Source organism: Stegostoma tigrinum, chromosome 23, assembly GCF_030684315.1.
Source record: "Stegostoma tigrinum isolate sSteTig4 chromosome 23, sSteTig4.hap1, whole genome shotgun sequence".
Classification (NCBI taxonomy): Eukaryota; Metazoa; Chordata; class Chondrichthyes; order Orectolobiformes; family Stegostomatidae; genus Stegostoma; species Stegostoma tigrinum.
Window position 1 is genome coordinate 18,384,944 of NC_081376.1, and position 25,496 is coordinate 18,410,439.

General features: G+C 41.5%; 2 protein-coding genes across 10 annotated transcripts in view; one reads left to right on the forward strand and one right to left on the reverse strand.

Moving 5' to 3' along the window:
- mettl4 (methyltransferase 4, N6-adenosine) overlaps positions 1-8,303 on the forward strand; it is a 49,577-nt gene extending 41,274 nt beyond the window's left edge. For all 6 annotated transcript variants that reach the window (XM_059653935.1, XM_059653934.1, XM_059653939.1 and 3 more), the window contains one exon: positions 6,744-8,303. In XM_059653935.1, coding sequence (XP_059509918.1) covers positions 6,975-8,255 — 1,281 coding nt within the window. In that variant the 5' untranslated portion in view covers positions 6,744-6,974 and the 3' untranslated portion in view covers positions 8,256-8,303. The remainder of the gene's footprint in view (positions 1-6,743) is intronic.
- Positions 1-25,496, reverse strand: part of tmem184a (transmembrane protein 184a) — a 59,420-nt gene that overhangs the window by 5,887 nt on the left and 28,037 nt on the right. For 3 of the 4 annotated variants that reach the window (XM_059653941.1, XM_059653942.1, XM_059653940.1), the window contains 4 exons: positions 22,133-22,224; positions 17,473-17,642; positions 16,417-16,614; positions 10,859-13,555 (listed from right to left, as the gene is read on the reverse strand). In XM_059653941.1, coding sequence (XP_059509924.1) covers positions 13,311-13,555; positions 16,417-16,614; positions 17,473-17,642; positions 22,133-22,224 — 705 coding nt within the window. In that variant the 3' untranslated portion in view covers positions 10,859-13,310. Of the gene's footprint in view, positions 1-10,858; positions 13,556-16,416; positions 16,615-17,472; positions 17,643-22,132; positions 22,225-25,496 lie in introns of those variants that run through there. The other variant, XM_059653943.1, reaches the window with a different exon arrangement.

Here is a 25,496-nt window from a genome sequence, read left to right on the forward strand (position 1 = left end):
CCTTTTGGATAGATGTTTATGTGAAGATTGGGTGAAAACAACGATAAGATTTAACAGAAAATCCTTTTGCTGTCCCTCTGTTAGTGCAGTAAGATGGTTTGTCATGCTCTATATCAAGATTCATGTGTGATATGGATGAAAGTCACTTGGCTGAATCAAAATTTCACAGCACACTGGAGTCCATTTGACCATTGTACATGTGCTGACTCTTTCAATCAGTTCTTCAGTCAGCACCATCTCTCCCTCTTCCTGTTTTCTCCCTACAATTCTTTAATTATCTAAGTCACATTTGAAATATTTTCGTTGATTCTGCTTCAGCTATCCTCTTCAGACAGTGCATCCCAGATCATCACAGCATACAGTGTGAAAGAAACTCATGTGTCCTCAGGCTTTTTAGCCAATCATCTTTGAATTGTGTCTTCTGTTGGTACCTCCCCCACCACATGAACAATTTCTCCTTATTTATTCTATCAACATTTCTCAGGAGGTACGATGAGCTACTAAAAAGTACTTTGAGCATTAGGGAGAGGAGGAAAAGGTTCTTGGGTTCTAAATTCAGGATGTCTTATCCAGTCAGTGGTTTACTTTTGAAATGTAGTCATTGATGTACTGTGGAAAACGTGGCAGCCAACGTTTGCATAACAACTCCCACAAACATAATCTAATGATGATCAGATAATCTGTCTCTGTTGCTGATTGTATGGGAAAACTCCACTGCTTTTCTTCAAAATTTCCTATTTTTTATTTCTTACCATAAATAGAAGTAACAAAGCAACACATTTACCATTGAGACATATAGAGCAGGAAGGTGAGAGATTCTGGTCTCATTCTGTGCAATGTCAATCAGTCTAGGTGATAGTGCTGGTGATAGAGGGTGAAATTTTTTTTAAATTTTACCAATTTTTCTAAATATCCTGTTCAGAGATGATTATCACACATCTCTGAAGCAGGTGGGACTTGAACTTGGGCCTCTTGGTCTAGGGGCAGGAACACCACCACTGCACCATTAGTGGGCCCTTTATGGGATCTTTTGCATCCAGCTAAGAAGGTAGACTTAGTTTAATATCTCAACCTCGTCCCAAAAACAGCATCCCAATTCCATCTTAGTACTGCAGTGGAAGGTCAGTGAAGAGTTTTGTATTCAAGTTTCTTGAGGGGACTTGAACCCACAATTTTCTGAATGAGAAAAACAGTGCTACCAACTGAGCCATAGATAACCCGATAGAGGAAGAAATACATGAAACGTTTGTATACATTTACTATGTTCTAATTCTCTACAGAGTACAAAAACAGAAATTGCCAGAGAAACTCAGCAGGACTGGCAGCATCTGTGGGAAGCAGAGGTAACATTTCAAGTTCCGTGACTCTTCATCAGTTTCTCCAGCAGTTTCTGTTTTTGTTTCAGATCTCCAGAATCCACAGTTCTGTGTTTCACATGTAGGGTTCAGTTCCTTTCAGTTGCAATTCCTCTCTTGAGAGCTCAACATTCAATGGCTCAGTACCACCACTAACAGGAATGTGATAGTACTACATCTCAGTGCCTGTTACTTATAACAAATTGTCAGTTTCTGTGCAGAGAGAAACACGGTTTAATATTTCAGGTCTTTCATCAGATCTGGGAAAAGTTAGAAATGTAAGAAGTTCTCAGTAAGCAAAAGTAACAAGGGTGGGAAGATGAACAAAAGTAAATGCCTGTAATTGGTTAATAAAATGTGAAGCTGGATGAACACAGCAGGCCCAGCAGCATCTCAGGAGCACAAAAGCTGACGTTTCGGGCCTGGACCCTTCATCAGAGAGGGGGATGGGGTGAGGGAACTGGAATAAATAGGGAGAGAGGGGGAGGCGGACCGAAGATGGAGAGAAAGGAAGATAGGTGGAGAGGAGAGTATAGGTGGGGAGGTAGGGAGGGGATAGATCAGTCCAGGGAAGACGGACAGGTCAAGGAGGTGGGATGATGTTAGTAGGTAGGAGATGGAGGTGCGGCTTGGGGTGGGAGGAAGGGATGGGTGAGAGGAAGAACAGGTTAGGGAGGCAGAGACAGGCTGGGCTGGTTTTGGGATGCAGTGGGTGGAGGGGAAGAGCTGGGCTGGTTGTGTGGTGCAGTGGGGGGAGGGGATGAACTGGGCTGGTTTTGGGATGCCGTGGAGGAAGGGGAGATTTTGAAGCTGGTGAAGTCCACATTGATACCATTTGGCTGCAGGGTTCCCAAGCAGAATATTGAGTTACTGTTCCTGCAGCCTTCGGGTGGCATCATTGTGGCACTGCAGGAGGCCCATGATGGACATGTCATCTAAAGAATGGGAGGGGGAGTGGAAATGGTTTGAGACTGGGAGGTGCTGTTGTTTATTGCGAACCGAGCGGAGGTGTCTGCAAAGCGGTCCCCAAGCCTCCGATTGGTTTCCCCAATGTAGAGGAAGCCACACCGGGTACAGTGGATGCAGTATACCACATTGGCAGATGTGCAGGTGAACCTCTGCTTAATGTAGAAAGTCATCTTGGGGCCTGGGATAGGGGTGAGGGAGGAGGTGTGGGGGCAAGTGTAGCATTTCCTGCAGTTGCAGGGGAAGGTGCCGGGTGTGGTGGGGTTGGAGGGCAGTGTGGAGCGAACAAGGGAGTCACGGAGAGAGTGGTCTCTCCGGAAAGCAGACAGGGGTGGGGATGGAAAAATGTCTTGGGTGGTGGGGTCGGATTGTAGATGGCGGAAGTGTCAGAGGATGATGTGTTGTATCCGGAGGTTGGTGGGGTGGTGTGTGAGAACGAGGGGGATCCGCTTTGGGCGGTTGTGGGGTGTGAGGGATGTGTTGCGGAAAATGCAGGAGACGCGGTCAAGGGCGTTCTCGACCACTGTGGGGGGAAAGTTGCGGTCCTTGAAGAACTTGGACATCTGGGATGTGCAGGAGTGAAATTCCTGCTTCCTCAGCAGAGAACTAAAAGGAGCTCTAGAAGATTGGTGCACAGAATCCTCTAATAAAGACAGCTGTAGTGAAGTGAGTGTCACATTTCTTTCACGTTATGTCCCAGAGAATAATGAACAGTTACATTTTGACCTTGTGCTAGAAGAATTTCTGAAGATTACTTTCAACCTCATGGGGAGGCAATAGCGTAGTGGTTTTATTGGTTGACTTTTCATCCAAACACCCAGCTAATTTTCTGAGAGGAAAAAAATTACAGATGCTGGAAATCAGAAGCAACACAGAAATTGCTGGAGAAACTCAGCAGAGAAAAGTGCTAATCTTTTCTTAGCTAAAATCAGTTCTGAAGAAGGGTCACTGAACCACAAACATTAACTTTGCTTTTGGTCCACAGATGCTGCCAGATCTGCCAAGTTTTCCCTGCAATTTCTGTCTTTGTTTCTAATGTTTGAACCGGAGTTTGAATTCCACCATCGCGGATGGTGCAACTTGAATTAAGAGTCTAATTCTGACCATGAAATCATTGCAAATTGTCAGGAAAAACCCATCCTATTCACTAATGTCCTTTAGGGAAGGAAACTGGTCTAGCCCATACGTAAACTCCAGACCAACCAACAATGTGGTTGATTCTGGTCATTTAAGGATGGGCAATAAATGCTGGTCTAGTCAATGATATCTACAACTTGTGAGTGAATAAAAACAACTATGTTTACCTACACTGGAAGATGTTACAACACACAAGAACAAGGGAGCAGGAATAGTAATTTAACCCCTTGATCCTGTTCTTACACTCAGTTAGATCGTGGTTGATCTGCATCTTAACGCTTTGGTTCTGTAATCTTCACACCATGCTGAACAAGAGGTCTTATGTATGACCTTTGGCACATCTACAAAATGCCTTATGCTTGACTTAGCTGCTAAAACTTGCACTTCTGAGGCAGAAAATTGTGGGTTCAAGTCTCACTACAGAGACCTGAGCTTAAAATCCATGTTGTCACTGTAATGAAGTACTGAAGGAGTGCAGGAATGTTTGAGTTTGGGATGAGACATTCAAATTTGTCAGACTAGTCAGGTTACTTGGTGCTATTTCAAAGAGCAGAGGAGTACTCCTCTGTGTTCTTGATCAATATTCACCTATCACCTAAATCAGATCATAGGGTAATTATATTCCTGTTTGTAAGATCTTGATTGTATGTAAGTTGGCTGTTGCATTTCCCTCCTCAAAACTGTCCAGATATGTGTTTTGAAAATATTTCAATAAGTAGCTGCAAACAAATCCACTTTCTAATTCAAGTTAGCAGTTTCATAGCAAAAACTTAACAAATCAGAAAACAGAATTTTGCATGTTTTCAGAAAAATGTCTTTATTTACAAAACTATTTCCACTAATACATCACAACAGTAAGTTTGGAATTTGAATCTTTTTATGGTTCAAGTAACCTTGTCAGATCTGACAAATTGTACAGATCATCGTTTAAAAAAAAACACATGAAAATTGGTTAGACACTGAAGGAGTACCAGTTTAGCTACACTGTAGCAAGTTCATCATTGACTAACATTCAGTGAGAACTGCAGTGGTAACTTAGCCTTAGTCCAACACAGAGTTAGCAGTTTAGTATTATTGTTTTCCCCCAGTAATAATCTTATAAAGGACAACAGTTGAACTTGACTCCAGAATTGCAAGCCACAGAACTACCTAGTAGCCACATCCTGCAATTATTCTGCCACAGCTGACAGCAAAATTGAATGGGAATTGTTGATAGAATTCGTCACAGAATCCCTATGGTGTGTAAACAGGCCCTTTGGCCCAACAACTCCACACTGACTCTGAGCATCCCACTCAGAGCCATCCAATCTAGCATAACCAATTTGTAGTCTGCACATCTTTGGACTGTGGGAGGAATTGAACCCAGGTCCCTAGTGCTGTTAGCCACCGGGCTGCTGAATACTTAAACCAATAGCAAGTAATTGTTGAAGTTGTGGAGAATCTTTGCCCACTGACCCAACATCCCAAAGACTCTGGATCCCATGGAAAATTCTTCTCCCACCCCCATCCCACTTTTTTAAAAAAAATAATTATAAAGTCATCACACCAGTCCACTAAAGAGGGAGAGTGCTTCATTGACTGTACATTTATTTTTGTGAAACTATAAGAAGCATATTAAGTTTTATCTTTATAGGGATATAGTTCAGCAAGGAAAGGTACGGCTTTGCTGACTTTCTAGAATAATGGTGACTTTACAATAAATTGTATTTTGGGCATTTCTAAAATCATTGTCAAGCCTGTAACTGGTTAACCAGAGTATAAAGTAATTTGCAGGCAATCCAAATCGTCATGTGCCTCACAAAATTAAGATCTTTAATTATAAGTCACTATTAGTCATTGTTCATGAATTGGGCAAAGCTGCACGACATCCAGAATGCCCATAACAACCCTAGCCTTTTTCTTTAATTCCTTCATGAGATATGCATGTTGCTGGCTGGACCAGTATTTATTGCCCATTTCTAATTGCTCTTGAAGGTGATAGTGAGCTGCTTTCTTGAACATTGCAGTCAGTTTGCTGTAGGTAGACACATGCTATTAGTTAGGGAGGGATTTCCAAGATGGTAATAAGAACATAACATGGAACACAGGGTTACAATCTTAGAATAAGGGAACCGTCCAAGAAGAGAGGTTTGTTTTACTCTAGGATTATGAATGTGTTGAAATTCTGAGAGATTTTGGAATTTTAAAGGATTGAGGAATATGGGAATGGTTTGTGAAAGTAGAAGGCAGCCTTGGTTGAATGGGCGAGTTGGGACAAATGGCTTATTTCAACGAGTGACAAGAGAAGGCTGCCTGAATATTGAGCCTCCTCTACTATTTAATATCATTTTCACTTTGCTCCAACTCCTTTATTCAACAAGACCATGGTTATCTCCTATTTCAACGCAATCTTTGCACACTGTCACAAGATCCCTCAATTTCCTTCATGTTCAACCTATACAGATCTCATTCTTGAATGTATTCAATTACTGAGCATACATAACTCTTAAGTTAGAGAATTCAAGGTTCAGTATCCTGAGAGATGATCATTTCCAACCTTAAACAGTAAATTTTCCAGAAATATTGAATTGGCTTAAAGAAAGATTTGTATTTGTATCAATGTGCTTTATGTCCAATGAAGTACTTTAAATTATATTTAATGTTGTAATGTAAAGCAGCCAGTTTTCACACAGCATTATCGCAAACCACAACAATATACTTAGCCAAATAATTTTCTTTGAGTAATATTGCTTGAGGCATACATATTGGCCTGAATTCTAGGACACTCTCCTGTTCTTCCATAAGTATCATGGGATATTTTCAGACAACTTGAGAGAACAGCTTGAGCCTTGGATTAATATCACATCTGAAAAACACCTAACAGTACCACGTTTCATCAGCACTAGAGCGAAAATGGGAGGTTTTGAAATTTGAAAGGCTCATGGTAAATGCACATTAATTCATTTTAACAAGGCATAACGTGGTACACTGAGGAAGGTGCTGTGTTCATGTCAAATGTGTCACACCTCTGTTGAGATGTTACTACAAGATACTTGTCAAGTCAATGGCTGGAGAGAAGATGCTGGATCTGAGTGAATCAAATGATCACTGTGACGGATATTCGGTAGTCAGGTGCTGCAGACTAACACAATAACTTCAACCAGGCAGTAAACCCATGTGGTGTATGGATTATTTATTGTGCTTTTAAGAGTCAATTTTACGTTTGGTCCTCAAGAATGAAGTTTGTACTCACTCATCATAGTCTTATTGCAAACTAACAAGTTTTTTTTTGGGTTTAATCCACAGATTTCCATATTGGCATTTGGAAGTTTCAGGTTTACAACCGAAGTAGCAGCTAATGATCTGCTGAAAACAGATTTCTTTATATACCTTTCAAACAAGTGACAGTGGAGGAGAGACAGTGGGGAAAAGGGAAGTGGGCTAGTTATTGGTGAAGGAAGAGTTTGAGTTAGCAGAGAGTGGAAGCAGGAGACGACGCTCAAGCAAACTCTGTTCTTGCTGCAAGCGTCGGGAGTGATGTCTGTGGTCAAGAGTGACTCTGTGGGATGGCTACTGGATCACCAAGCCTACATCAACCAGTCGTACAGATGCTGCCATCACATTCCACCTGATACCCGATGCTGTCGATACATTTTCAAGGCAGCATATTTTGACATTGAGAAGCCCCATATTGGTGACACAGAATCAAAAGAAGACCAGGAGCCAGTGGGTGGAGATTCAAGACCAAAAGGCAGAAAGCGCAAGAGGAAAAGTCATGCACTGAACCAAGGAGAAGTAGACGCAGAAGAATACCACAAACAGGTCAGCCTGACTATTCGGAATGGCACTAGAAAGCTGATAGAGCAAAGCACAGTCTCAAGGATACCAGTTGGAAGAGAATGCATTAAGAGACAAATCACTCCAGTGGCTGCCGACTCTATGTTGGTGGAGCTCTGCTCAATGGCAAAGCAGATGACACGTGAGCAATGCCACTCCGTGCAGGTAATTAGCAATGAGGCAGATTCCATAACAAACCTGAATCTGCTCGGCCACCTTACTGAGAATAGCACAGACTGTGCAAGAATTGTGATGTTGATGGGGCAGAGGTACTTACTTCCACCACACTCTAGCTTCCTCCTGTCAGACATCTCCTGCATGGAACCCCTCTTGGGCTACAAAAAATATGACGTGATTACTTTGGATCCACCCTGGGAAAATAAGTCAGTCAAGAGAAGCAAAGGCTACAGTCACCTCTTCCCTTGGCAGATCCAACAGATTCCTGTGCCAGCACTCTCAGCTCCAGGCTGCCTGGTGGTGAGCTGGGTCACCAATCGGCAAAGACACCTGCGCTTTGTCAAGGAAGAGTTATACCCTAGCTGGTCCGTTGACGTAGTTGCAGAGTGGCACTGGGTGAAGGTAACCCGGCATGGAGAGTTTGTGGTCCCTTTAGATTCCACCCACAAGAAACCCTACGAGATCCTGGTTCTCGGCAGGTATAAAGGAAGCCCAGAAAGACAAAATGGAGAACATGTCACTGAAACAATCACAGTGCCTGACCACAAGCTGCTGGTCAGTGTTCCCTGTCTCCTTCATTCCCACAAGCCACCATTAGGGGAGGCACTGAAAGGATTGACTACTCCAAACCCTGAATGCCTGGATCTGTTTGCCCGAAATCTGCAGCCCGGATGGACCAGCTGGGGGAACGAAGTACTTCGATTTCAACATTTGGACTACTTCCAGGAGTTAAGCACAGGAGGAGATAGTGACTGCTGTATTCTCAGACAGTCATCTGCACAAGTCATTTCTCCTTCTTGTTAACAGCATCAGTGCTATCACGGTGGGTTCTTGCAAAGAATGAAACGGGGTTGTGGGGTGGGGGGGGGGGGGTGCGCTGGCACTTCTTGCTAGGAGGTAAAATATTAATTTTAAATTTACATTGGATAATGGAAAAACAATAAATAAAAATATTTTTAAAAATTGATTTTTTTCATCTTTCAGGGGAGGGAGATTCCTGTTTGAAATCTGATTCTCACCAAGAATTTTATCATAATTCATGACCTCCATATCGCAAAGTACTTTCCAATCAGCAAAGCATTTTTGAAGGTGCAGTCAGTTGTAGGATATGCAAAAGTCAATTTTAACATGAGGTCCCATCTGTAACAGTATGATGGCACTGTAGCTAGTGTCTCTATCTTTAAAGGTGAAGACCCAGGGTTCAAATCCCACCTCTTCTATAATAAGACCATAAGACATAGGAGTGGAAGTAAGGCCATTCGGCCCATCAAGTCCACTCTGCCATTTAATCATGGCTGATGGGCATTTCAACTCCATTCTCCCCACAGCCTTTAATTCCTTGTGAGATCAAGAATTTATCAATCTCCGCCTTGACGACATTTATAGTCCCGCCCTCCACTGCACTCCATGGCAATGAATTCCACAGGCCCACCACTCTCTGGCTGAAGAAATGTCTCCACATTTCCGTTTTAAATTTACCCCCTCTAATTCTAAGGCTGTGCCCACAGGTCCTAACTGTGCCCCGCCTAACTGAAACAACTTCCCAGCGTCCACCCTTTCTAAGCCATACATTATCTTGTAAGTTTCTATTAGATCTCCCCTCAACCTTCTGAACTCTAATGAACACAATTCCAGGATCCTATAATGCCAGAATAGGTTGTTTTAAAATACCTATGGCAATGTGATGAACACGTAACTTGTTCTAGTGATGTTAGGTAAGAGATTATATATTTGCTGGTGCACAAGAGAGGAACCCCCCCATTCTCTTTGAAATAATGCAGAGAAATAGTTAACATGCATTTCTTTTCAATATTTCTCAAAAAACCACTACTTCAGATATTGTGGTACTCCTCACTGCTGTATTGGAGCATCAGCCTAGATTATGTGCTTAAGTCTGTGGAGTGGAGATTGAAACTAATCTTTCACTCAAAACAGTTCTACACAGTAAGCCAGGGTTGACGCTTATTCCAAATATCATCTCACTGCAGATAACTGATATTTCCACAAAGGAAGTGGTGCACTGTCGGGTTGAGTTGCTCTCCTGAGGTAGTATATTGCTTCCACACAGCAACTCCTGACCAGAGACATAAATGCCAACAATTCAGCATCAATAAAATCAGAAAATGCTGGAGAGACTCAGCAGGTCAGGTGCATTGGTGGGGAGAGAAACAAACTTAATGCTTCAGTTTTGTGGCCTTCCAGCAGAACTGGAGAAAAGTTAACATGTAATAGAGCGAGGATGAGGAGTCAGACAAAAGGATAAAAAGTCAGGGGATATGGAATGAGGGAAGAATTGGTTTTATAGGGCTGAAGGGAATGGTAATGAAACAAGAAATTAAACAAAAGATGGACACAGAGCAGTGTGCTGCTGACAATGCAAAAATAAAAAAAAACAAAGCTAAAGAAAAAAGTAACAAAAAAGACTAAGCAGAGATTGTGGACTGAAGTTGTTGAAATCTGTATCAAGCTGCAAGGCTGTGAAATACCTAACTGAAACAAAGGTAGTTCTTCTGAACCTTTAACAAGCAGGAGAAAGACAAGTGTCAGCATGAGGAGAATGACAATGACCAGAGGCTTATAGTCATGCTTCAGGACCGAAAAGGTACCCAACCTGTATTTGTCTCCCCAGTGTGAAAGAAACTGCATTCTGAGCAAATACTTCTTACAGTCTAATCTGCTGTAAGTACAAATAAATTGTTGTTTCATCTGAAATGAGTGTTTAGCACTTTGGCTAATGGAGAGAAAGAGAGGAGGTTGAAGGGAAAGTGTTACATCTGCATTTTTATGGAAAGGTGCTGTGGGAAGGGAACAGTGTGTTTGGAATGGAACTGGGTTTTACAGAGTGAATGATCCCTTTGATGTAGTGAAAGGTGAGGACAACAAAATTGTGTTACATGATGCCATCATGCTAGAGGTGGCAAGAAACGGTCTGTTGAATACATAAGCTGGTGGAGGTGAACAAAGTCTAGTGAAGGTACAATGAGTGAGTCAAGGATGTAACGAGTAGGGTGAAAAATTGAAAGCAGTTCAGGTACACTTGGTATCACCTCCTATTTGGAAAAAGGGAGAGGAATTAAAAGGGTGAATTGTTGAACAGGGTCAAATAAACAGGCAGAGGAGGATGTTGGTTGATAGAAACTGGTTGAGCTTCTGTTTAAGGAAGAAGCAGTGAGCCCTCAAACCATCATGCATGGGGATTAGCATTTGGAAAGAAAGTGTCAAGTTGCTGGTCTAAGAGATAAAGAGAACTGCAGATGCTGGAGAATCCAAGATAACAAAATGTGAAGCTGGATGAACACGGCAGGCCAAGCAGCATCTCAGGAGCACAAAAGCTGACACGTTTTGGGCCTAGACCCTTCCTCTGATGAAGGCTCTAGGCCCGAAACGTCAGCTTTTGTGCTCCCGAGATGCTGCAAGCCCTGCTGTGTTCATCCAGCTTCACACTTTGTTAAGTTGCTCGTCTAACTGGATTCTGTGATATCAGTGCTAATTAGCAAACTACAACTGCCAACAGCTACCTTGATAAATAATCAAGAAAAATACATTCCTATTCATGACTGTATCAGAGGGTTATCCTAAACTTGTTGCACTCTTGCAATAACCCTGTTTTCCATTGAAATAATGCAAGTATCAAAATAGCAGCAAATAATTTTTTAAAAATTAACAACCAGACAAAAACAAAGTAAGACTCAGAGTCCAGTTGCTTCATAACAAAATTAGTCATACAGTTCATAGCCCATAGTCATATAGTGTATACAATTATTCTTCCACTTTCCCCACAAATATTTAAATGCATTCACAGTCATTTAAACTAGAACGACTCCAATCCTTTAATCAATTTATAAAGCTCTACTTCCTGTTATAATGAAGAACGTAAACATGATGTAAACTGCTTAGGGATCCTGAATCTGGCTCAGTAGTTGCTGATTTCCTACAACAATTAGTTCTTGAAATTAATATAGTAGCGAGCACAAACAAACAGTTAACTACATGAGAGGTGGGCATAATTTGTGATTAGTTATCTGCTTTTCAGTATTTGCCTTTAAATTTGTAAATTCAGGGCCTGGCATGGAAGGATCACTTACCATCCGTACCTCCCCAAACAGCATCAGTATTGGTTATACAGCACAGCAAGAGCACAAACACTGAACAGTATTCTTCTATTCACTGTCAAACTTAGGGTACCTGTTTGCTCAATTATTGTCCATTATTTAGCAAAGTGCACAATAGAGTATTGTGTCCAATTAGACTGATCTAATCCGAATGTGCGTTCTCAGTGGTGTCCAAACACGTTTTTCAATCCAATAAAACACAACTTCCTCCCTTTTTGTTTAAAAACACGTCTTGGCATTTGTACGCCCACCATGTTGGAGGATGAAGGAGTCACAAGTGCAATGAGGCCACGTAATGTCAGTAGTTGTGGGCACAGACATCGGGAATGCATCACTATAAATTGTTATTTCTTTTAGCCAGAGTAATATTTTAATCAATCATTCATGAGGTGTCTGGCACAGGTGAGGTCAGTGGTTATTACCCATCCTAACTATACATGTGACAGTTGCCTTGGCCTTCTTGAACCACCAAAGTCTGAAAATTGAAGGTACTCCTGCACACTGCTGTTGGGTTGTGGGTTCCAGGAGTTCAGCTGGTCACCTTGTTCTGAGTCAGTACAGTGTGCAATTTGGAGCAGAACTTGCAGGTAATGTTCCCATGTAGCCGCCACCCTTCTTCTAGGTGGTGGTAATTGTGGATTTAGGTGGTGTTGAAGGAGTTTCGAATAGTTGCGAGTGTTAACATGTAGATTTTACAAAATTGGCACAATGCACCACTGGTCGAGGAAGTGACTGTTTAAGATTGTGCACAGAGTATCAGCTGTGTGGCAGCTTCGTCTCATGATGTCGAACTACTAAAGTGTTGTTGCAGCTCCACGCATTCAGACAAGAAGAGTACTCCATCATATTCCTGACTTCTGCCTTCCAGATGGCAGAGGGGCTTGGGAGGCACAGAATTAACAGCCTTTGACCTGCTCGTGTTACCACAGTATTTATGTGGCAGATCCAGTTAACGTTTCTGGTCAACGGTCCCAGAATGTTGTTATTTGGAGATTGATGTTGGGAAAATACTGATTAAAAGCCATTTCTGAAATGAGTTTGTAATAAAAGACTTCAGCGCAAAAAAGCTGACAGCCATTCCGCTCCTCCGTCATTAACTAGCCAGGTATTTAAAAATTTCAGTTATGGAAAATACATCTACTCCTCAGTGATTTTATACTGAATATGCAAATAATCTCTGAAACCAATACCTTAGCTGTGGGAGATTCTTCAGATCAATAATGCATCAAACAATCCAGAGAACAGATTAATGTTCACTCTGTACCACAACGTAGGAAAGAGACCATGCAGTTGAGACCAAGGGAGAGGGGTACAATCACAAGGCAAGGCGTGTATGTGCAAAACAGTGAAGATGACTGTGCCTGAACGTTAGTAGGAGAATGTATGAGAGGGTGAAGGTATGGTGTGTGCATGAGAGAGACAGTGCAAAAAAAAAGGAGATCACAAGATGATGTGATTTGAGTGTGTGCAAGCATATGTATGGAACATCATACATCTGCAGCTGCTTTGGGTTACTTACAGTAAAATTCCATGGTTTTGCCTGAACACATTGTTCTACTTTGAGATTTAGGAATCACTTAAAGTCAAAACAGCTTGAAGAAAATGAAAATCAAAGATTGCAGCCTGACTCCCGGGAAAGGGGAACAGAGTGATTCCTGATCTCTGGAAGGATGAATGACAAAGATTAGCCACTACTTGTCTCAGCATCTCACTTCTGCTTTTTTAAAAATAAAAGAATTACTCGAGTCTACAGCTCATCCTCAGAGCTGATGAGGATAATTTTCTCGCCAGTCTTTCGGCGGCCTGTAAAATGGTTACATGCTTGGGGCAAGGTATGTCCATTGTACCTGGGTGTTACTTCATCTTTGGTCGATTGCTGTGCATACTGTTGATATGCTGGGGAGAAGTTGTGGATCGCATCCTGCACAATGTCATTGGGATTCATCGTCTCCTTCAGGCCGCTGGATATGCTTTGCATGGGAGCTATGTTACCTGTGGACAACATGTTGTTAGTCAAGTGAGAGTTTCAAAGATTCACGATTAACCAATTACAGTCAGTCTTGCTTTCTCTGCTTCCACACATCCCTATTTGCTCCGAGGGTAAAAGTCAATACATGATGCCACACCAATATTATAAAGTCTAGGCCCTTGACACAATCACAAGGCATGTCCCATCAACAGCATTATGAACAGGGCCCATTCAGCCCCAGTGGTCCATCATAGTATTTATATTCCAAAAGGGCCTCCACCCACCCACTTAACATCAGCACTATCCTTTTCTCCTCCACATGGTTAATAAGCTCCTCAAAAATATCTTTTTAATTTCATCTAATTTGAGTCCCACATTTTAATCATTCAGGGCAAAAAAATTTCACTTCAACTTCTGATTGATTTATTAGTCTTTGTTGTTATAAGATGTTTCTTCTGCATGTCAAAATATCTTCTCCAATTTACTATTCATAATTGGTTTCAGCAGTTTGGAAGTGATCAGAGAGTATGTGTGTCAGTGGTGCAGGGTTTAGAAAGGAGAAAAAAAGTTAGATTTTCAGCCACAGGTCTGAACAAAAGTGGAGTTACAATCTATCAGCCAAGGTAGAATCAGTCACAGGGTTCAGCTGGGGTGTACTTCTTTGGGCAGCCTGCCTTTATTAATGAATCCAGTTGGAAATTCAGCAGAAACTCCTTTACCTAAAAACAGTGGTGACAACATGCAAGGTGCTGCCATGGGTGAATAACATTGATGCATTTAAGAGGAAGCCAAATGAACTTGGAGGGAGAAAACAACATGTTCTAATAAGTGAGCTGGTGTTAATTTGAAAGTACTTCATGTACAGCATAAATGCTTGCCGAGACCACGCAATGGTATAGGATGGCCCATTGTGATACTTGTTGTCCATCAAAAGCATCAAGATCATTTGCCTCAGTCCTATGTGCATGAAAAGGTTTGGTGGGGTCGGGTGAGGTGGTGGAATAGGGAGAAGTGGTTGGATTGGGAGGTGCTGGCAGGGCATAGACTCTAGTCATATGTGCTACTGATGTGGAACAGTTTAAATTTTCCACTTCATGTATGATTTTTACTTTTGGAAAAGTCAGTCATCCATAAAATAAATTCTCACATTTGGAAATTGTATGCACGGACTGCTCATGAGCCAGGCTTGTATCTGGACTGTATACAATAGAGCGAACAGCCAATGGGGAACTTCAAACCAGCGTCTACAGGAAAACAACACATACGGACCAAATACTGAACTACAGGAGCAACCATCTCAACACCCACAAACGAAGCTGCATTAGAACATTATTCCAACGAGCCACCACACACTGCAGCACAGAGGAACTACACAGAGCAGAGGAAAATCACCTATACAGTGTATTCAAAAAGAATGGGTACCCTATGAACACAGTCCGCTGATTCCTCAGCAATAAACCCAAACAAACAGACAAAACGGGCTCAGAAACCATAACCACTCTCCCCTACATCAAAGACATTTCCGAAATGACTGCCAGACTACTCGGACCCCTCGGCATCAGGGTAGCCCACAAACCCACCAACACACTAAAACAGCAGCTAATGAACTTAAAAGACCCTATACAGACAACAAACAAAACGAACGTCATCTACAAAATACCTTGCAAGAACCGTGACAAACACTACATTGGACAAACTGGCAAGAAGCTAGCCACCAGGATACATGAACATCAACTAGCCACAAAACGACATAACCCACTATCACTCGTATCCTTACATACAGATGAGGAAGGACACCACTTTGATTGGGACAACACATCCATCCTAGGACAAGCCAAACAGAGACATGCACGAGAATTCCTAGAAGCATGGCATTCCAACCGGAATTCCATCAACAAACACATTGACTCCAAGTCAATCTACCATCCCGAGAAAAAGAACAGGAAATGACATCACCAACCCAAGGAAACCTAACCAGATAAATAGAAAGCGGGACATAACACCAGCGCTTTGTCGGAGGCTCACTGATGTTACCTAGAATGGTGACAAAACGTCTGAAAACTAACCTTCCAGCTCGGCAAGCAAACTCACATCCAGAACCTCAACCTGAGCTACAAATCTTCTCAAAACTCGCTAACTTCCAAACATCATTGTGATTTCTTCGGGCAGTCCGAAAATAAGAAACGTGTGATGAATCAAAGTACCTTATCCTGTGGTCACAAAACCTGCCTGCAACAGTAGTAGACTCGCCAAATTTAGGGCACTTAAACGGTCATTGGATAAACATATGGATGATGATCGAATAGTGTAGGTTAGAAGGGCTTCAGATTAATTCCATAGGTCAGCCTAACATCGAGGGCCGAAGGGCCTGCACTGCCCTGTAATGTTCTATGTTCTGAATAGATACAAATTATTCTTCCATTATGTTAGCAACAATTTACATGCTTGCCTTAAATCTCTCTCTAAAGCACAGGACCTGTCCTGGAGGAAATGATCTGAGCACCTGTTTGGTATTTTGGCCAAGAGGGAGTGTGCGAGTCTGTGTACGGTGTTCCATGACAAAAATCCTGGACTGTGAATGTCAACAAGCCATTCATTAACGTTGGACAGCAAAGCCAGGTTAATGCTGTGGTCACCCAATATCTATTCCTTTCTCTCACTCAGAAAGCAGAGGTGGAGGTAGTTGATTTTTTTCCCCTTGCCTTGGCAGGGAAAACAAAGACTAAACAATAACAGAAAACTGTGACCCCAATCATGAACTAAATTTTACACCGTGAACCTAACTGCTCCAAATCTCAGATTCATTCACGGAGAAGACAAATAACCTTGGAACTACCTATTCCTCCATTCAGCTGCTGAAGCTTGGAGTAATGGCTGTTCGTACCTGGTGTGGCCTCACGTTTTTCACTGTATACTTGAGATGGATAGGCGTAGCGAAGGGCAATGGCAGCAAAGAACATCTCAATGCAGATGATGAAGTTCTGGTGGCCTGCAGCCACTGTCCCAGCCCTGACTTCATGGCCATCAATAATCTGGACTTCTGGAATTACTCCAAATTTCTCCAAGATCGCTAGCAACATTCCTGAGGGAATATGATCCAGTCCACATTAGTAGATATAGCAACTTACATGCCACTTTAATGGACTGAAAAATAGAATTTCAATAGATGTCCTCAACACAACTCAAACACCGTTAAGCATTTTATCTGCAAATTGCATTTTTTTCTTCTTTCATCATTTTTTCCCCAAACCCATTTGCCCTTGACTTGTGGCGTTTACAAGGTCATTTCAGACTGCAGTTAAGTCAACCACATTGCTGTGGGTCTGCAGTCACATGTAGACTGGGTAAAATGGCAGATTTCCCAGAACAAAATCAGTGAACCAGATAGGTTTTTATGACAACTGACTGTCTGAATGTTGTTATGGAAACTAGTTTTACATTCCAAATTTATTAACTGAATTTGAATTTCACCAGCTGTGTGGTAGGATTTGAACCCACGGTCTAGTCATTACCACTACATTACTAGAGGTGCAAAAAGGCACCATTTTGTGCATGGCCACACCACACAAATAGAAGCTGACATCTGTCTGCATTCAGAGTCAATTAACCTCTATAGATAGATTCAAATGACTCCTCCGCAATGTTAAATTAAGGGGTCAGGAAATACCTGACTTCCTCCTCCCTCCTTGAATTCCTGAGTGTGACATTATGACATTTGCAATTTTTTAAAAAAATGTCTCATGTGGAAAACGTAAGATCTGGGGGATGTGTCCATTTTAATTCCTTTTTTACCATTATTTTTAGAGAAAATAAAAAAAATCAAGTTCCTCCACTTATTTTCCTTTAGATTCCTTGTACAGTATTTGTTAATTTGTTTTCTCAACTGTGGTAAAGATAAATATATATTATATCTTTTAAAATAGACATTTTAGATGCCCACCTTGCCAGAAGGAGAGAAAAATAACAGACTTCACTGTCAGGAATTTCAGAATAGGATCGAATGCACTGAGGAGTTCACTGGTGGCGAAGTAGAAGAGGAACAACGCGTAGAGTGCAAGACTGACAGAGATGTTATAAATAATAGTGATATAAAGGTATCCGCTTCTCACACTGTGGAAATAAAGTGCACAAATAATTTGTAACGAGAAAATTTACTGCATCGCCAAGCATTTTCTTAAAAATTTTTCTTCTCAACACTTTTTTTTAGAAACAGTCTACACATTGAATTGTGTTTGCACCAGGGTCTGTCCTTTAGAACTTTGCTAATGTCAGTTCTAATACAGACAGATTGCGGTATACGGATCACCCAACTGCTATCTTCACTCTACAACATGTTACACAATGGGAAACACCACTACCAGAATTTGGACATTACAGTATACACTTTAAATACTAGTTGTAGGGGTAACAGAAAAGGATGACCTAAAAACTCTGGATTACTACTAACTTCAAACTATTATTGCTTCAGGCTGCTGAAGACTAACCAAAACATGTACTCTTGCAGAGATTAGGGATTAATGAGAAGACAGTTTTTCAGTGCCTAGCTAGGCAGCTGACATTAAAGAAAAATAGGGAGATAACAAGGTGTAGAGCTGGATGAACACAGCAGGCCAAGCAGCATCCAGGCCAGATGCATCAGCCTTCCTGCTCCTCTGATGCTGCTTGGCCTGCTGTGTTCGTCCAGCTCTACACCTTGTTATCTCGGATTCTCCAGCATCTGCAGTTCCTATTATCACTGATTAAAAAAAAAGTTGTTTTTGAACCTGCAAGGACAATATAAAAAATTTCCATTTTAATATGTTTGAGGAGCCAAACCAGTAGCAGAGACAAAGAAGAACTTCAAGGTCGGATTAATTCCTCAGTCTCCCAAAGTTGGCCACTTCAAGTTGCATTTTTCAAAAAGGTTAAAAGTATCTCTCAAACCGCTGTGTGTTAGTGGCAATAATAGTGTCTCTTCAGAAAGGTTTGCAATATTGGCTAAACCTTACCTTCTTATATGCTAAAGCAGTAGAGAGATTTTTATTTAGGAAGTTCTAGAAGCTCATAAGGGGTACAGGGCTGACCCACAAACATAACCTGGGGAGACCAAGCATCTCCATACAGCAAAATACTGGTCCACCAAACTGCTACAGTTCCAACTTCCTGATAAGCATTGCCCAAAAAAGGGAACTTCTTTCTATTCAATGCCTTCAAGAACTTGAAGTTCTTTAAACTCTCCATCAATCTGATCTACCCTATCTTCATGACCCTTTTACAATCTTCTATCTGTGTCTAATCCTCGTTTACAATGGCTATTCTTGTTCTCCCTTCTTCAAAACACATCCTTGGAACTATATGTCCTAGCTGCTGAAGGACATTTCCATAACATTTCTGTCTCTTTATTCATTCACCAACTCAAAGTAAATTATCTTATCATTTTAATGCAAGTCAGAATACCGTGGGAAAATTACATTCAAATTATTGATGCCATTGCAGTACAGAAGTCACTGAATATTTATTAGCGAGTTTTGAGAAGATTTGTAGCTCAGGTTGAGGTTCTGGATGTGAGTTTGCTCGCTGAGCTGGAAGGTTCGTTTTCAGACGTTGTGTCACCATTCTAGGTAACATCAGTGCGCCTCCGAAGTGCTGGTGTTATGTCCCGCTTTCTACTTATCCCGTTAGGTTTCCTTGGGTTGGTGATGTCATTTCCTGTTTTTTCTCAGGGGATGGTAGTTTGGCTCCAAATCAATGTGTTTGTTGATGGAGTTCCGGTTGGAATGCCATGCTTCTAGGAATTATCGTGCATGTCTCTGTTTGGCTTGTCCTAGGATGGATGTGTTGTCCCAATCAAAGTGGTGTCCTTCCTTATCTGTGTGTAAGGATACGAGTGATAGTGGATCATGTCGTTTTGTGGCTAGTTGATGTTCATGTATCCTGGTGGCTAGCTTTCTGCCAGTTTGTCCAATGTAGTGTTTGTCACAGTTCTTGCAAGGTATTTCATAGATGTTCGTTTTGTTTGTTGTCTGTATAGGGTCTTTTAAGTTCATTAGCTGCTGTTTTAGTGTGTTGGTGGGTTTGTGGGCTACCCTGATGCCGAGGGGTCCGAGTAGTCTGGCAGTCATTTCAGAAATGTCTTTGATGTAGGGGAGAGTGGTTATGGTTTCTGAGCCCGTTTTGTCTGTTTGTTTGGGTTTATTGCTGAGGAATCGGCGGACTGTGTTCATAGGGTACCCATTCTTTTTGAATACGCTGTATAGGTGATTTTCCTCTGCTCTGTGTAGTTCCTCTGTGCTGCAGTGTGTGGTGGCTCGTTGGAATAATGTTCTAATGCAGCTTCGTTTGTGGGTGTTGGGATGGTTGCTCCTGTAGTTCAGTATTTGGTCCGTATAGAACATAGAACATAGAATATAACAGCACAGTACAGGCCCTTCGGCCCTCGATGTTGTGCCGACCTGTCATACCAATCTCAAGCCCATCTAACCTACACTATTCCATGTACGTCCATATGTTTATCCAATGATGACTTACATGTACCTAAAGTTAGCGAATCTACTACCGTTGCAGGCAAAGCGTTCCATTCCCTTACTACTGTCTGAGTAAAGAAACCACCTCTGGACATCTGTCCTATATCTTTCACCCCTCAACTTAAAGCAGAATGGTGGTTCAGTGGGTAGCGCTGCCGTTTCACAGCGGCAGGGACCCGGGTTCAATCCCACCCTCAGGTGACTTACTGTGAAGAATCTGCACCCCATCCCCGCATCCGTATAGGTCCCCTTCCAGCTGCTCCGGTCTCCTCCCACAATCCAAACATGCACAGATTAGGTGGATTAGCCACGGGAAATGCAAGGCTGCAGTATGTGTTGTTTTCCTGTAGACGCTGGTTTGAAGTTCCCCATTGGCTGTTCGCTCTACTGTGACATCTAGGAATGGCAGTTTGTTGTTGTTTTCCTCCTCTTTTGTGAATGTTATGCCAGTAAAGGGTATTATTGATGGTCTTGAAGGTTTCCTCTAATTTGTTTTGTTTAGTGATGACAAAAGGTGTCGTCCACGTAGCGGACCCAAAGTTTGGGTTGGATGATTGGCAGAGCTGTTTGTTCGAGTCTCTGCATGACTGCCTCTGCTAAGAACCCTGTTATTGGAGATCCCATGGGGGTTCTGTTGGTTTGTCTGTAGGTTTTGTTATTGAAAGTGAAGTGGGTGGTGAGGCATAGGTCCACTAGCTTGATGATGTTGTCCTTGCTGATGAGGTTGGTGGTGTCTGGCGTATGTGTCTTCAGTATGACATCAACATAGGAAAGGACATCACGAACCCAAAGAAACCCAACCAGATAAATAAGAAAGCGGGACATAACACCAGCGCTTCGTCGGAGGCTCACTGATGATGTTACCTAGAATGGTGACGAAACGTCTGAAAACGAACCTTCCAGCTCAGCGAGCAAACTCAATATTTATTACATGACAAGTGGCCAATGGTCGAGATAGGGTTGAGAAAGAAAACCTATTTCCTCTGGTGCGAAAGTCCAGAAAATGGAAGTATATTACAGCCAGTTTCCGCCTTGAGAGCTGTTGAGGTTAGGAATCAATTAGAAATTTCAAACTGAGATTGTTAAGATTTTTATTAATGGTTACAGAATTTGGAGTTGAGAGACATCTCAGCCATGGCATAACTGAATGCCAGCACAGTTTCAAGAAGTAAATAGCTTATTCCAGTTGCTATCTATTATTTCATCCTACATTAGAAATTGGTAGAAATATATCACACACAGCTCAGCTTTACAGCGTATTACAACAGGGTTCTCACTCAAGGGGCTAATTTGTTGAACAAGATGTGACAGTACATATTACTTGGCCAACTAAAGAAATAATTATATTCTACCTGGAGTCAGATTGTTTCCAACCAACAGTGGCTGCAAGTAAGTTAACTTGCACTAATATAAAACATTAGATATTTAATTGTTTTACTTCTGTGCTTTACGCCTTTTTATTATGCTACCACCTCTACTGCAGCCCGGAAATTTGGTAATTCACCTGTTCCCAGCTTGCTGGACATTGTCAGTCTGATCTAGATACCAATAAGTACAGGCAATCTTACTTCCAAACCTATGACGTTCTTGTATGCGTTGATAATCACAATGACCACTGCACCCAAATGACCAGAGAAGTACTTGTCTTCCTATTTGTCTGGTCACCTAGTTTACACTGTACGCAAATAAGAGAGGTTTGAACTGCCCGATAATTGACAATGCTCTCTTTTACTTCGTCTATATATGAAAAATATTCTCAGTTATGCTGTTCCGAAGACATTGCTTAAATGAATGAATAAAGGAAACTTTTCTACTGCTCGGCAATACTAGCTTAACCTTCCATACAACAGAGAATTAAATCACTTGGTGTTTAGGTCACTTATCCAGGAAAGCTGAATTCAGAAACAAATTATTAAATCAAGAATATTTTTAACTCTCTCACTCCAGTTGACCTCAAAAGAATATAATCCAGTTGTTCGCATTATACCTGAGGAAGATGCATTTTAAAAATTGTATTAACTAAACAACGATTTTCAGTTCTTAAAAAAGAAAGCCAGATCTTACATTTGAGAAGTGATATTTAAAGTGGCAACTTACTCAAAGTCTCCATCGTGATATTTGCCATACACTTGCAAAATAATGGTGATGACTGCCATAAGAGGTTTAATCACGCAGAATTGTAGGGTAGCCTGGAAGAGGCATGCAATAGGATTTTGGTAAGTTACAAGAAACAAACATTAGTAAGTGTAATTTAAAATCCAGACATAATTGAAACAACTACCAAGCAATTAAAAAAACTCTGAAAATTAGGACAATGCAGTCCATATGGTGGGGTCAGTTTCTTCTCCTTTTATCCCTTTTTCTCACTCATGAACACAATAAGAACTTCTACCAACTATATAAAAGGCACATCTCCACAAGGAACAAAGAACATTTGAACAGGTTCCCTCTTTGGGTGTGTACTAACGAACCATCACGATACAAAAGGACGTAAAGAAAGATTTGTAGTTCACTAGAGCCTTGCACTGTCAGGACCACACAAGCTGCTTCATAACCAATAGAGCATTTTCTGAAATGCAGTTACTGTTGTAAGAAACACGACAACCAAACTGCACACAGCAACGCCCAACAGTGTAACACTGATTGGATCGCTAGGTTTAAGAATAAATATTGACCAGGATATCAAGCAGAACTTCCCTGTTCTTCTTCATAAAATAGTATTACCCAAGGGTGCAGATGTGGCCTTGGTTTAATGTCTCATCCAAAACATGACATCTATAATAGTGTAGCACTTTCAGTACTACATGGATTGTAACTTGCATGCTCAGGTCTCTGTGAATTGAATTTGAATCCACAACCTTCTCATGCTGAAAGTGTTACTCACCAAGCAATGCCAAATATACAATGATCAAGTTGAACTCTGCAAGAGAAAAGCTCTCTTGAAGGCAGTTTCAAACACAGTCTCAGGTGGGGTACTAGGCAACCCGTCATATGAAAGTCTAACCATCTGGTCTCTTAATATTGAGTCCAACAATGCCGCTCATTCAACAGCCACACTTACACCCTTCCAGCATACCTCAAATGGACAGCAATGGTGTGTACATGGGTGCAATCTCGTTTTTAAATCTTCTCATCAGCTAAAAGACATTAGTCAATTGTAGCACCCCACAATCAATTTGTTCATATACATGCACTGAGTTAACGGCTGTAGTCAGAGCCTTAGATTGCTGTTTGCTACATTTATTTGGCAGTCGCTGGCAAGAAAAATCATTTCTCCAAACCTAATTGGCCTTGAGCTGGTGGTGGTCACCTTCTTGAATCCCAAAGAGCGAGCTAGGCCATTTCAGACGGCAGCTAAGAGCTAAAGGCAGCTCAATCACATTGCTCTGAATCTAGAGTCACATATAGCCAGGCTGAATGAGCATGTATTTCCTCTGCTGAATGGCATTTCTGAATTAGATGGAATTTTGTAACAATCCAGTTGTTTCACCAAACAAACTTTTTGTCCCATATTTACCAAGTCAAATTTGAAGTCCCCAGTTGCCATGGTGGAATTTGAACTCCTATGTTGAGGTCTTGGTCGAGGCCTCATGATTAATAGTCCAGAAACATAAGCACTCTGCTACCAAGCATTTGGTTACAGAAATATACTAAATAAAACTGGACATCAAAAGACACTACTGCATCTTTCAACAAGAGACATAACTGATACTGACAGCAACAAATAGGAACAAGCAACGTTATATATCAGAATGCACTAAAAGTAAAGACAATGAAACGATTAAACATAATTCCGAATGGCAGATATGTACCAATACGACAGCAAAGTAGTCCAAATGCTGGCGATCTGAGGCAGAAAGGTCTTTGGGCTCAAAATGTTATCCCTATTTCTCTCCCCACTTACACTACCAGACCTGCTTAGTTTCTCCAACAGGGTTTTTATTTCAGATCCACAATAATTGGATGCCTCAGCTAAACACGAAAATTACTGTTTTAGGTCTTTTGCTTAGGTTAATGATTCGAATGAAGAAAGAACAAGTTTTGCAGATTCCATGAACAGTCACAGTAATTGAAAAGCAGATCGTTAACTTGCGCCACAGGCAAATTTAACTAATGATTAACACTGGAAGATTGGAGATCATCACAGGCAAATGTGAGGTCACATTTCTGAACAGAGAAAAGATATCAGATGTGTTTTTTTGAAAAATAGTGACAATCAAGAAATGGTGTGGAGCAAAGGTTGACCAAGTGCAGAGATCGTTAGAAGTTACTGCAAGTAGTACACAAATGTAATCAAAAAGGTAGTGGAACAGTGGCTTTTGTCTCAAAGTGTGTGGAATACAAAAGAGAAGCAATGCTTGAACATTGTTTGTTAAAACTGCTGAAATACAGAGCCTTGGGCAGTCTTCAATTTGAGGACGGCATTCAGCTCTGGGCACCACACCTCAGGAAGAATATACAGGTCTTGAACAATGGCAGTGAAAATTCATTCCAAAATCCACTGGGCCTGAGAGTTAAACTACAGGTTAAATAGTTAAATTATGACCTTGGCTTGTAATTAGAAGGCCGAATGGTGCGTCAATCGAGATCTTAAAAATGATAATATAATGGTTGGAATAACTAAGCTGTAGGCTTGGGGTCACTGGATAAAATGGGGGGGACAATGACTTAAACGAAAAAAATTGAGTAGGAATGTGTGGAAGCTCAGCACTGATGACATTAACAGGGACTGCAAGGAAGAAATGAACATGAAAGTTGAGGTCCCTACATTATCAGGCTGAGCTTACGTCAAGTGTCACTGGTGTTCCCTCTCGTCTGAATCACAAATATGCAATGGAGATGAAAAATGGCTATTACCACTCCCAGGCTGTGCAAAGTAAATGCTTTTCTGTCCGGAGAAGTGGACTGCATCTGTGAACGATGTAAGGCCCTTCAAACATTTACACAGTAGATCCCTCTAACGATAGAATTCTGTATGTGAAATACATGTAGTGACCAAGCATATAGAATACAAATCCTGGTCTCAAGCAATCTTGATGATGTCATTAGTCACTGCAGATTGATAGTGTTTTTTTTCTTTATTCATTGACAGGATGAGGGCATCAATTGCCCATTCCTAATTGCCCAGAGGGCAGTTCAGAGTCAACCACATTGTTGTGGGTCTGGAGTCACATGTAGGCCAGATCAGGTAAAGATGGCAGTTGCCTTCCATAAAGAACATCAGTGAACCACATGGGCTTTTCCTGACAATCACCAATGGTTTTGTGGTGAGATTCGAACCTGGGTCTCCAGAACATTTTCTGGGTCTCTGACTTAACAGTCCAGTGATTATACCACTAGACCATTGCCTCTGTCATCTCAGTGAAGCAGAAGTAATCACGGGTCCTTAAAAAGTTGCCACAATTCGCAAAGACAATCCAGCGCTCCTCAGGCTTTTAAAAGGGCACAGAACGGATTTCCT